This window comes from Nylanderia fulva, unplaced genomic scaffold (assembly GCF_048542155.1).
Source record: "Nylanderia fulva isolate GAGA-0341 unplaced genomic scaffold, ASM4854215v1 Scaffold21, whole genome shotgun sequence".
Classification (NCBI taxonomy): Eukaryota; Metazoa; Arthropoda; class Insecta; order Hymenoptera; family Formicidae; genus Nylanderia; species Nylanderia fulva.
The window spans coordinates 2,956,185-2,970,818 of record NW_028190275.1 but is presented as its reverse complement, the minus strand read 5'-3'; the positions used below and the strand labels follow the sequence as shown (position 1 = coordinate 2,970,818).

Genomic DNA, 14,634 nt, shown 5'->3' with positions numbered 1-14,634 from the left:
CGAGTCGATAACACGCTCGCAGATTCTGCGCAAACGTGCTCCCGCGTTCCACGTCGCGTTCTTCCTTTACAAAATTGGAAAGAGCGTCTAAGATGTGCAGTAAACTCGTGCTCGAGCAATCCGACTTTATTATCCTGTGGCCAAAGTCTGTCTCTAATTTTCATATTGAAAAACACGAGCAAAAGACGCAATATTTGCAGTTACATTTTACAAATATTTATAAATATCCTTAATTAAGCGCTTATTAACATTCGTCATAATTACATCGATATTCAAATAAACGTACACAAAATTAGATTGTATTTCATCGCTTTTATTATTATTATTATTATTAAACAGTATTATTTGCACGTTTTACGGGCATATATAATATACGCTCATTTATAATTGCGTGGAATATTAAATCCCATGTTGAAGGGTTTCGTCGACATAAGATAGGCGCGTTTGATTTATTCGTTATTTAGCGATATATGGTATCCTTGTATGCGTGTCGTGCGTGCGTGCGTGTCACGCATAGTATTATACCAGACCATATCCCTCGCTTTAATATCGGATTGCAATCCTACGTCGGTTGTTCGCACAGCCAAGCCGGGAGTCCATTGTAACCGAGGAGTCCGATTGACAACTCGCGACGTAACCGGTTGTATATATACACCTCTCCACGCTTGATTATTGTACTTGGTTACGTGATGCTCCCGATAGTGCTATAAATAGCTCGTCGTGTTATCGGTTAGTGGAAACACTTACGAGCAATTAAGACCACCGGAATTAAGAAATGCGGTATCCTTTAAAGAGTCTAGTTTCTTTGCGCTCCGAAAATAGAAATAAAAGAGGAACCATAAGTAAATAAAGGCTGCGATATTTCTTCTTTCCCAAAAGATCGACTTTCGATGTGGCAGAGACGGCAAGAAGTAAATTTTGCACGATGATGTATCACCTTCGTGAATACCTTCCAGAAAGAGAGAGAGAGAGAAAGTATGTATGTGTGTTCTTTTGCGTGTCCTCGGTCCATGGAAATCTGAACCCGGCGAAACTCCCATCGACTCCAATCCCTGCCTAGGACGAGCAGACCCCGGCAGTTTACAGGTCGCAGACGTCGGGGTCTCCGCGTCACGATTAAATATTTAGGGCTCGCCCGTCGATTCCGCCGCCGCCGCCCGTGGCGGCGAATATCGCGGGGTGTTTAAAGATGGCGGATCTGTGTTTACCGCATCGCGCGGACCAGAGGGAGCGAAGAAAGAGAGAGAGAGAGAGAATTGTTCCCTCCCGTTTCATCGTCGACGTCGGCGAGGCTTACGACGTTCTCTACCTGAACGTATAGACCCGGCAAACGCGCGTAAACACAAAGAGCCCTCTCTCGCACACCTACGACCACCATCGCCATCGTCACAACCACCATCGCACAACCACCCATGTCCCTTACACGCGTCCTGTAAATGGTCGTAGGCGCACATCGAACGCGCGGCGTGGTAGTGGCTGCATCAGCTGTCGGCCTTGGTAGGGTGCAATTACCCCGGCAACGACGACGACGACGAAGAAGACGAAGCAGAAGAAGAAGAAGAAGACGAGGACGACGACTGTGGGACGACAGAAAGAGAGAGAGAGGTGCCCGCTCCAATACCGAGACCACGCCGGACTTCGAACCCAGGATGGACCTGACTACTAGTCTATCCATCCTTCTCTCTTTCTCTTTCTCGCTCTATCCTCTTCCTCTTTTTCTTTCCATCGTTCCTCTTCCTGCGCGTATACACGGCTAAAGGAACTCTCTCGGTGTATGCTTTTCATGCTAGATTCCTGCGGTCGATCCTCCGATAGAACGAAGTCGACGGAAGCCACCGTGCGCGATTCCATCGGCGGAATTTTGCGGCCCGTGTCGTCTCGTTTGTGCACCAGTGCATTCTCCCGATGTCGCGGTTTGCGCGAGGAAGAGACGGCGTGTCGTCGTTTATTTTTCGGTAGCACCTTCGGCTTGTCTCAATCTTTTCGAGCAACACCCAACATTTTGGTATTCATTGTTTGCGGTAGAAAGGTGATCATACCAAATGCACATTTCCCTCCACTTTCAAATCACGAGATTGGTTATTTCAGAAACTTGGCGAGGCTAACGTGTCACGAATATATCGATATCATTTATTTCTGCCTTTCATGCTTTGTTATTAATAGGAGAAAATGCAATTTGTATAATTTTTATATTCATTCTCGTGTGTCTTAATATATTATTGCGGCAAACACACGCTTGTAATAACGCGATCGTATCTAATTGCATATTGTTCGCGAACGAGCGAGAAACATATTGCCACGTGGTATCGCGTGGGTTCCGCCGTTATATAAACTCCGCGATCATTAACTTGTAAATTTACGTTGCGAAACTATGCAATTCGACGGGAAAGGCGATATGCGATACGCGTGCGCGTTTTTCGTTCCGCTGGAAACTATCGGAGTATCCGGAGTATGCGTGTGTTCACCCACGCTCTCTTCTACCATTTTCTGGTCGACGCACATTGCGAATGCACTTTCGATGCAACAATGGTCGGTCTTTTTTTTTTTTTTTTCGAGACGAAGTTACTTACTGCGATAACGACAGAAATTGCACGTCTATTTTTATAGGACGATTACATAGGCAAGTTTCGGAGCATCGAATCGCGATAAAACTTCAAAGTGCTCGCTTTTTCATATTTTATATAACAAGAATTTATTTCACTTTAACTTCGTTTCTGTTTGCGGAGAGGAGAGATATCTCAAATAATGCAGTCAATATAGTTGAACGCGCAACGCTGGTTTAAATAATCTAATCTGGCTTAAAGGCGTTTATTTACCAACATTAATATATATAACAGAGAAAAGTATAGAATCGAAAGGATCTGAATAGCTCAGTTGGAAGAGCAGTCGCCCGGCAAGCGAAAGGTCTCGGGTTCGATTCCCGATTCTGCGACTTTCGGATCTATATTTTTCTCTCGCACTTTATTTCTTTAGGGGGAATAGGGGATACATGGAATTAAAAAAATCTCTTGTAGAGATTATTCCAATTTTATATCTTGGCCGTGTCCAAGTAAAAATTTGGTGCCTTGTGCACAGGTATTTAATTCTAACGAAAAAATTTTAGTTTCGTTTAGAATAACGCACTGTCATCCGCGATTTGGCTCTTATTGCCTATCTTATATATGTTAAATTTATATTTAATTAATCTACTTAATTTAGCAACTCTCTAATTAATCTACTTGTTCAAGAACTCTCGGAGAGATCAATCTAGACGTAATACTTTTAGCTTTAATATTTCCAAATTCTTCAAGAGGTGAGCTAGAAAAGAGGATCGGTTTTTATTTTCGTAATCGATCTTAAAGTACAACGAAATTGCGCCATTTTTCCCGACTATATCAATTGTAATTATTCTAAATGTTTGAACGGTATCTCTCCGAGATTTTTCTCCCTTCTCGTTTGCTCGCGCACAGTTTCGCTTCTTAACCTTAGCCAACGTCACTGTGGATCAGCACTGAGGTCACGACGGGATCACCTGGACGCACGCACACACACATACACGCTCTCGCGGGTTAAAGAACCCATGGCGACGAAGTGAGTCTCTACGTTGCTCGAGCTAGTCCCGACTAGCTGCGAACCGCTTCGACTGGTCTCTCTTCGTCTATCGAGTCTTTTGCTGCGTATACGAGATGTTTCAGGCAATTACAGAGTAATTCTAATGGAGGATTTTTTTTCTTTAATGGATTGTTAATCGATTTTCATATGCAATTAAATAATTCAATGGGATGGAACGTCGATATAGAAAGAAGCTTTTCAAACAACTGGATTTTATAAATGGAAAAAGATATAACTTTCAATTAACCAGTTCGCGGATCTTGCTTCGAGAGAGATTTCTCAATTTGAAGCTTGATCACCAAAATTGCTGAATAAACGCCGGGAACTCGGCAATTGTGGGAAAAAGTGATAGTACTAAAAGTGGTTAAGAGGGAACAAGTGCTAATTAAGAGTCTTAAGTCTCCGCTGAGCCGTGTTTTAACTTAATTATGAGAAAAGTTGATCAGATTTTCGCTGGAAAAATCCGGTGCTTATGAAACATTCCGTAGAGCTCTTTCGTGTAGATTTTTCTCTTTGAGAGAAAAAAAGAGGGACCGAGATCCGCGACGATAACATCAGCGATGACACCCACACCCGGGCACGCACAACCCGGGGTTGGCCACGCAAGGGTGATCGGCCGTGCGTGTACACACGCACGCATATATACGCATTCAGGTACTAAGGGGTGTCGTAAAATAGCGGAACAAAGTGAGAAAAAACTGCTCTTCTGAAAAAAATCTGAATACTATTTTTTTACTACTTTTTTGCGACATTTCGCATTTTTTTACGTTACCATATTGTTTTATTCGACATAGACTGAATTTTCTCTTAGAATTTACCCTGAATTTCATATGGCGGGACATTATAATATTGAAAGAATTTTATATAAGAGTTTCTCTGATTAATATTTATTATAATAAAAAATATTAAATGTACATATAGTACAATGAATCGAACGATATTTTATATTTTATTGTGGCAGATATTAATTTTTGTAATCCAGAGAAACTTTTATAAAATTTTCCCAATACCATATGGTCTCACGATTATAATAATTTTTGAGGTAAATTCTAGGAGAAAATTCTCTCTGTGTACATTGTGTTAAATACTTTGACAACAATTGATGTTAAATTGACTATAAGCGCACGAGTTTCTTTCACATTGAATAATGTTAAGTGTCTCGTTAATTTCCCAGTGTTTACAAAGTTGAACTTTGATTTATCGAACAGTGAGATTCAACTGCTTAACTCTATAAACGCTGCGTAATTGAAATATATAAATTATCGCGTCGATAATGATACGAGTTATCGCTAAAGTTCCTGTTCTTCCTCCGCACATATATATTTCTATATTTCTATATATTTTACGTAACCTCTTTCTATGACAGTGACTAATCGTGTTCGCCAGGTAATATGGCGAACGCGAGCTTGTTAGTTTTTCTCGCCACACCCTGTATATGTACACTATATATTACCTCGCGTACGTACAAATTAGTCCCTCAGGAATAACGAAAGAGAGAAAGAAAGAGAGAGAGAGAGAGAGAGGGGGAGAGGGAGAGGGAGAGGGAGAGAGAGAGAGAGAGAGAGAGAGATCTCGCCGGTTGATGACGTCGATTCTCTGCTGCCTGTGTTACGACACATTGCAGGAATTCATTCGACCAAGCGAACTCCCGCGTGTTGTTATCCCGCGCCGATACATAGTGGGCCAGAATCCCGAAAACGTGGCCAAAAGTAAAAAAAAAAATTTTTGATTTTATGAAATGTAACTATTGGATTTTGTAGAGGACTGTACCCCCCACCTCATGCTAAAATACCAAAGATCACATTTCTGTACATAAAACTCTAGCTCAGTTCAAAGTTGACCTTCGCACTGAACAGTTGTGGCAGTCGCAGTTAACCGAAATTTCACCGCTCTGGTCTAACGTTAATATTTCAAGGATAAAGTGTTAAAATTAAATCGTGCAAAATGGATTGTGTTCCTGGTGGTATGTACAACAAAACAAAACGATAATATTATATAAATATGTGTTACATATGTTGTTTTTTTAAAATCGAACTTTGGTCTGTACAATACAATGTATTTTGGAGAAATTAAATTTTCACCGAACGAAATAGTTATGTATACCACCGCATTCCAAGGTCGGATTGGTAAAATCTTTTAAATTAAACCTTCCTCTTTCGAATCGTGCAATTTCTAGCTGCCCGTAGCTGCCCGTGTAAAAATGCGATAAAGTTTTGTAAAGCGTTACGCGTTATTTGTTTCGGTATCGAATGCTGTGCCAAGCATTTTAATATAGGTGAATCGCGCCGTACATTTTCTGTCCGTTAAAATTTTTGTTCCAAGGGTTTGCTATTATCTCGCATTGTGTCGAAGGCTTCAGATTCTCCAGAAAGTACAGTACCATCCAAAAGTTTAGTAGAAATACAACTATTTTTCTGCCACATACATTTCTTTATAATTTGTAACTACAAATGCTATTATATTACCATTCGTTTTTATAGTATTACAATAATTTATAACAATATTAATTTATAATTATATAAATAAAATTAGATAAGTCAAAGGCAAGAGCCACCATTCACAAATTGTTTGCAAAAAAGGAAAAAAAACGAAAATTTAATATGTAATTACATTATACAATACAAACAAATTTAATATGTAATTCCATTATATTAGACAAATTGATCGCCTATTATAATTACAAAATAATCGCTTATCATTAATCTAGTATAAATACGAAATATATATATTATCGTGGTTAGTGGTGATTTTATGTGTAGATATTACCAAAGGCAGCCCAGATCTTTTATTAACATCAGATCGGTGTTCTTTAATTTGTCCCACATACGAAACATCACAATCATTACAATTTATTTTATAAACATCACAATTATTACAATTTGTTTTATATCTACTGAAGATGATCCGAAAAAAGGATCGAAACGTTTAAATGAATGATTAATATTTTTACTAATTAATTTGTTGTAGATAATATATATATTTCGTATTTATACTAAATTAATGATAAGCGATTATTTTGTAATTATAATAGACGATCAAATTGTGTAATATAATAGAATTACATATTAAATTTGTTTGTATTGTATAATGTAATTACATATAAAATTTTCGTTTTTTTTTCTTTTTTGCAAATAGTTTGGAATAGTGGCTCTTGCCTTTGACTTATCTAATTTTATTTATAATTAACAATGCCTTTGAAAAATCTCAATTATTTTAATTATATAAATAATATTATAAATTAATTATTAATATAAATTAGTTATATCTAATATTAATATAAATTTAACGTATAAGACGGGCAACAAGAGCCAAATCGCGGATGACAATGCGTTATCCTAACGAAACTAAATAATTTTCCGTTAGAATTAAATACCGGTGCACAAGGCACCAAATTTTACTTGGACACGGCCAAGATTTTAAAATATGAAATAATCTCATATTTGAGATTTAATTTCAAAACCCCCTTTAACCCCCCTACGGAAAATAAATAAATGAATGCAAGAGAAAAATATAGATCCGAAAATCGCTGAATCGGGAATCGAACCCGAGACCTTTCGCTTGCCGGGCGACTGCTCTTCCAGCTGAGCTATTCAGATCCTTTCGATTCTATACTTTTCTCTGTTATATATATTAATGTTGGTAAACAAACGCATTTTTAAGCCAGCGTGTATCAATATAAGAGTTTTTAACAAGGCTCTGTAATATAAATATAAATTTAACGTATAAGACGGGCAACAAGAGCCAAATCGCGGATGACAATGCGTTATCCTAACGAAACTAAATAATTTTCCGTTAGAATTAAATACCGGTGCACAAGGCACCAAATTTTACTTGGACACGGCCAAGATTTTAAAATATGAAATAATCTCATATTTGAGATTTAATTTCAATACCCCCTTTAACCCCCCTACGGAAAATAAATAAATGAATGCAAGAGAAAAATATAGATCCGAAAATCGCTGAATCGGGAATCGAACCCGAGACCTTTCGCTTGCCGGGCGACTGCTCTTCCAGCTGAGCTATTCAGATCCTTTCGATTCTATACTTTTCTCTGTTATATATATTAATGTTGGTAAACAAACGCATTTTTAAGCCAGCGTGTATCAATATAAGAGTTTTTAACAAGGCTCTGTAATATAAATATAAATTTGGTGCCTTGTGCACCGGTATTTAATTCTAACGGAAAATTATTTAGTTTCGTTAGGATAACGCATTGTCATCCGCGATTTGGCTCTTGTTGCCCGTCTTATACGTTAAATTTATATTTATATTACAGAGCCTTGTTAAAAACTCTTATATTGATACACGCTGGCTTAAAAATGCGTTTGTTTACCAACATTAATATATATAACAGAGAAAAGTATAGAATCGAAAGGATCTGAATAGCTCAGCTGGAAGAGCAGTCGCCCGGCAAGCGAAAGGTCTCGGGTTCGATTCCCGATTCAGCGATTTTCGGATCTATATTTTTCTCTTGCATTCATTTATTTATTTTCCGTAGGGGGGTTAAAGGGGGTATTGAAATTAAATCTCAAATATGAGATTATTTCATATTTTAAAATCTTGGCCGTGTCCAAGTAAAATTTGGTGCCTTGTGCACCGGTATTTAATTCTAACGGAAAATTATTTAGTTTCGTTAGGATAACGCATTGTCATCCGCGATTTGGCTCTTGTTGCCCGTCTTATACGTTAAATTTATATTTATATTACAGAGCCTTGTTAAAAACTCTTATATATCTAATATTATTTTTATAAATTATTACATTGATGACATTTAACTGGAACAAGATATGTAACACATAAATCTGCGTAATATATAAATAATATTAAAATATTAACATTTATAATTATATTTGTTTTATGTACAGGATCCGACACAAACGTAATAAAATGCACGAACGAAGAAATATTTAATATTATGAAAACAAAGATGAAGGATAGCGTGTCAGAACAAATCGAAATTTTAGAAGCAGCATGGACTGAGAAATTAGGGCGCAACATTTGTATTCTTGCAGATCAAAAGCCTGCACTTTCTAAATATTTCCATTCACTCCGAATTAAATGGCAAAACTGCAATAGAACGGAGCAGAATTTCAAAAAAAATACGCCAACTGGCTATTAAACACTGCAGAATTTATAATAAAAGACGAATCTCTGTCAACGCAATCGAAAACAGGTCGTCCATCCTTATCATTTTCTGATGCGTCTGAACGATCGAGGCGCAGAAAAACAGAAGAACTTCGCACATCTAACACCACTGAAGAATTAGCTTACGCTACTCAAATGAATCTTCGCTCTTCAGGACAATTAAATGCTTCAAAAATTGTAAAAGATGTAACTTTGACAAGCCCAACAAGAGCTACTAAATATATGAAAGCTGCTACATCTCAAGTTGAACAAACTTTATCGAATGATGCAGCATTGTCAGTTCTAATTGAACACAAGTTCTCAAAACGTACGTATCAAAGTATTAGAAACATAGGCAAAGAAAATAACTGTAAATTATATCCATCCTATAATAATGTTGTAAAATCTAAAAGACTTTGTTATCCACCACGTACTGACATCACGATCAAAGAGAATTATGCTGAAGTAAAATTACAAAGTATACTAGATCACACGGCACAACGTATTTTATTACTGCAAAGGGAAGTTATTGGTACTTTGAGCATTGAAAACATTAAAAATTTGCATCTTACTTGTAAGTGGGGTTGTGACGGAAGCTCTGGACACAGTGTTTATAAGCAGACATTTAACGAAGCCGGCATATCAGATGAAAATGTGTTCTTCACGTCATTTGTGCCATTACAACTTGTTTGTAAAGACGAAAAATTAGATACGGATCTTGTAATATGGCAGAATCCTAGAACATCATCTCCTAGGTTCTGTAGACCAATAAGACTACAATTTGAACACGAAAATGCTGAAACAACAGCTCATGAAGTGAATGATATCGAACAACAAATAAATTCGCTTAATCCCCTTGTGACACAAGTACATGGCATGGAGATCCGCGTTCAATATAACATGAATTTCACGATGATTGACAATAAGGTTTGTAATGCAGTGTCAGAAACGAAATCAACGTTACGATGTTATTTATGCAATGCTACATCCAAGGACTTCAATGATATACGTAAGATGCTACAAAGAAAAGTAGAAACAAGCAATCTCCGATTTGGAATTTGGACACTGCATGCCTGGATACGTCTTTTTGAATGCTGTTTGCATTTATCGTACAAACTTACAATTAAAAAATGGCGAGTAAATTCTGACGAAGAAAGAGAAATTGTCGAGACACGTAAGTCGATCATTCAAAGAGGATTTCAAATACAATTAGGATTAATAGTCGATCGTCCAAAGCCTGGTTGTGGAAGTACCAATGACGGCAATACGGCAAGACGTTTTTTCGAAAATTCTACAACATCAGCCACAATAACAGGCGTATCCGAAAGCCTTATAAATCGATTTCACGTCATTCTGCAAGTTATCTCTAGTGGTTTCGAAATTGATAACGAATTATTTAGAGCATATTCTTTAGAAACTGCCAATGAGTTCGTAGAATTATATCCGTGGTATTACATGCCGACATCTATTCATAAACTCTTAATTCACGGCCCGGAAATTATAGAACACTTTTTACTGCCTATTGGACAATTGTCCGAAGAAGCACAAGAGGCACGTAATAAAGATATTAAAAGATTTCGTGAAGATTTTGCGCGAAAATGCTCTAGAGAAAAAACGATGGAAAATGTTTTTAATCGATTGATGATTACTTCAGATCCGTATATTTCAAGTATACGAAAACAACCACGAAAATCTTTTAAATCGTTATTACCACAAGCTCTTGAATTATTAACTTCTCCGACAATCTCTGTATCAAGCACTGATAATTTACAAATTGCTATTAATTATGACAGCGAATCTTCAGTTACTGATAATGAATCCGACGCTAATTGCGATTCTGAAAATGACGAAGATTTTTGTTTGTAAAAATTTTTTAACTTATTTACAATATTTTAATGTACAAATAATAATTGAAAATATATATTTTTTATCTTCATTGAACCAAAAACAATAAATATTTTCGTTTTTCCAAAGTCATACGATTTTTCATATTTCAGTCCTATATTCTGCTTCTACTACGTTATTTTCATTTATTTCTATTTCAAATTCGTGACCAGCGATGTCGAAAACCCCACGATATCAAGTTTTCAGTCACTTCCTATAATTTTTTAATATTTGCATCTGCCATATTGGATCCGCCATACTGTTTTTTGAAATTTGCACTTCAGATTCGTAATCAGCGACGTCGAAAACATTTATATACCAAGTTTTACAAAAATCGAACAATGGCTTCATATTTTGGCCACGTTTTCGGGATTCTGGCCCACTGTGCGATAGCGGCAGAACCAGCCTTCAGCTTCTCGCTCTCAGGGTCGCTTTCAGGGCAAGATTAGATGCGGTTCTTGTGCGATAGCCGGTCTCTTGTCCCGAGATGCGCGTTCGACACGATCTGGAGGATCTGCTCACGATACTGCGATACATCGTTTATATCACGATTCAAAATATATATCGCTTCTCTGACATTTAGTACTCTTGAAAACGTAGCGTCGAACAGAAAAAAAGTGCAAATAAATTAATCATCTTTCTGACGATGATTTGCGCGTGGCAGGATATAATTTTTGCAAGATAAAATGTACTTATCATATATATTAATGACTAATATAATTATATAAAATTACACTTGCATTAATTTTGCATATATCTTGCATTCTCGTTTATATTAATCATCGTTATTAATTACTTATTCTGATAATCGCGAGCGCGGCGTTAATTCTGCAAAGTACCACGACGTCGATGAGTATCGGTCGCGAACGAATGGAAATATATATATCAGTGTCTTATTAAATTTAAACATCCTGTCCGCGGATCGGCCGGCTTTTGCGGATCGATCGATCGCTCGCAACCAGTTTGCTCGCTCGCTCGCAGGCACGTCGTAATTAGTAATTACACGGGACGCGCCTCTTCGTTAGGCCCCGGTCGGATGCAGTCCTGTTTACGCGCTTTTCGCGAATATACGCGCGCGATTCGCCACCGGGTGGAACGGATATTTATGTCGTTATATTACCTCGTTAATTTTAGCGGCTTCCGCCGCCCATTAACATGCATCTTCTCACCCGTTGTAGACCGGGTCGGGCGTTCATATATATTCATATCGACGCATACGTTTTCGATAAATCGATAAATTTCTATTGCGAATAAGGACAGATGAATTATATCGCGATGATACGCGGAATAATTTGCGTGAGCGATTTTTTTTTTTTTTTTTTTTTTTTTTTTTAGGCCAATATGCGCTGAATGAGAATTATTGCATGTATAAATTCTGGCCACTCCCAATAAGCGTCGAAATATTTTATTCTCTCGCAACTGAGCAATAAAATGTTTTATTGTCATTCGTGCCTAACGCGATTAATCATTTGTGCGAAATTTAATCTATACGGCAATCTTGTCTTTCAATCTTTCTACACAGCGACTATTTTCTCTTAGAATTTATCGAACACATTTTATTATGGGAGATATATGTATATTAATTAGAAAAACTCTTATAAAATTCTTCCAATATTAATAATTGTCCCACGATTACCATGAATTTGATGACAAAAATTCTCTTCAAGTGTATAGTTCAATATATAAAATCTCTGACAATAAAAATATATAGAGAAGCGATATCTGAGAATAACCTTTATAAGATGCGCGGGCAAAGATTCGTATTTTATGAATCTATTTTTTTCTCTTCCCTCTCGAGAGCCCTCTCTCTCATCCTCCTCACACGGCCGTATATCGTCGCCTCTTTTCATAATCCGGTGCATATCCAACTCTAATTTTCCTCTTTCGTCCCTTCTTTCCTTCTCTCGCATCTGCCACGACCCTGCGCGATACATTATTCATATCAGCATCGAGACAGAGGAGCACGGTTTGGTGCCGACTTTGTCCTCGCGGTAGGAAGAAAGGGAGCGTATCACACGCGTATGTGTGTGTGTGTGTGTTGGAAAAAGCGTTTCGCCGGGAGAAAATCCGCGTATCGTCTCGCGTGTATTTTCTAAATGAGCGTAACGCGATTTATTCGCCTTCCGTGCGACGCGAAAAAGGAGGAAACGCGCTTACGAAGGTTTACGCGAGCGTGCAAATTTTGCGCCTCTCGCGATATATCCTGCCTCGCTGGAGCATTCGCTCATGCACTCTATATATGTATATCCTATTATACATGTATGTATTACATGTGTAACTCTCTCTCTCTCTCTCTCTCTCTCTCTCTCTCTCTCTCTCTCTCTCTCTCTCATCGAGTAACATAACGCTTATAATCTTTGTGTAGGCGCTGCCGTATAATATTATAGAGCGATACGTATCTATAATGTTCTTATGGAGTGCAGATTTATTAGCACTAAATGTTGCGCTGTAACGTTCAAGAGCAGTCTATAAAATCAAGTTGCTCTTATTACAATTCATGTGACCCGTCGGAATTCAATTGATCCTTATCCGTAAAAACGAAGATTCACGTGTTTGCTCCTTATCACTTCATCTCGAGAATCCCCGATAGCGTTCTTTCAATTAAGCTCGAAGCTAGTCTATTTCACAAACGCGAAGTGAATAAAGAGGATACTTTATTTTCTCAGTCAGGTATTAATCCGGGATAATAAGAATCCTGAATTTAAAATTTCAAGAATAGAATTCTAGCAGTAAAAGTTTGTTAATAAAATTCATTAATATATTCTTAATTTGTGATAATTATAAGTATAATACTACTATTGCTGTGCTGATTAATATTTATTAACATATTATAAAATTTTTCCGAATGAAATAATAATGCGCATAGATGAATAAAAGAGAGCTAAGAATTTTATCAGGACGACATATATATATATATATATATATATATATATATATATGTCGAAGAAATATCTATATGTAAACTGAAAACTGATAAAACAGACATCGAAGCACAAAAAGGACAGCAACGATATCGGAACCGGAAAAAAAAAATATATACACCATCGCACGATATCCACCAAATGTATCACGGCAGTCCTCTCGCGCACGCGCTGCTACACGCGCATCCACACATACATGCGCATGCATACGTAAATGCATAGGTGCAACGAGCGCACGTTTACGCGATGCATCGATGTATGCGTGTGGGCCGTATGGTGGTAGCGCGTGCGTGTGTGTGTGCGCGTCTGCGTGTGCCGAGGTAGTGCTTCGTTTACGAGGGAGGCCTCTGTGTGTGGGTCTAGAATGTGTCCTTGGCCGAAGTGCGTTGACCTTCCGCCGTGGCCGCGCGATGGTGTCCAGACTTCTACTTAGAGCGGGCTAAACCTCCGCCGCGAGAAGTTGGACCTCCCTCGTTCTTCTCTCGTGGTTTCTACTTTCCTCCGGTCGGCTGGAAACGCAACTTACATATACGTATTCTATAAAGCCTCTCGTATCGGCATTTTTTTATTCGAAGCTTTTATTGCGCTTTCGCGAAAATTTCTTATTGCATTCGTACAGTTTGCTAGATGAATAACTTCGCTTTTTTTTTTTGTAATATAATCTTATAAAGTGTGTTTAAGAGAGAGTCTTTATATTTCCTTATCGAATAAAAATGAATAAATATTATTTACATAAAGATTTCTTTGATTGATTATAGAGCGAAAGGAAGAAATTGTATAGATTTTAATTCGCGAATAATTTATCCGTTGTTGGTGAAATTAGATATTATAGATACAGATGTCAAATGACACCGTACGTCGTACGTCGCGCATTAATATTTCAGAAAGACTACTGTCCACTCTCGATAAGTACTCTATAGAAACGTTGATACTTTATTGCAAGTGTCACAATGGCGATACCGCGTATATAACATGTGTATCACAAATTCTAATATAATATACAGCAGCAGCACAACGCACACGCAACTGGCTACGAAATAAAATATTAGTAATCGATTCAGTTACAATAAAAATGTACCAAGTTATTTTAATTATATTCAAAAATATTCATCAT

The 14,634-nt window shown here is 37.5% G+C and overlaps 2 protein-coding genes across 2 annotated transcripts in view; both read left to right on the top strand.

Moving 5' to 3' along the window:
* Positions 1–14,634, top strand: part of jing (AE binding protein 2 jing) — a 118,110-nt gene that overhangs the window by 55,038 nt on the left and 48,438 nt on the right.
* On the top strand, positions 5,432–10,651 carry LOC146723308 (uncharacterized). The gene is made up of 2 exons (XM_085482540.1): positions 5,432–5,554; positions 8,457–10,651. The coding sequence occupies exon 2, from the start codon at positions 8,872–8,874 to the stop codon at positions 10,579–10,581; it is 1,710 nt and encodes a 569-aa protein (XP_085338666.1). The 5' UTR covers positions 5,432–5,554; positions 8,457–8,871; the 3' UTR covers positions 10,582–10,651.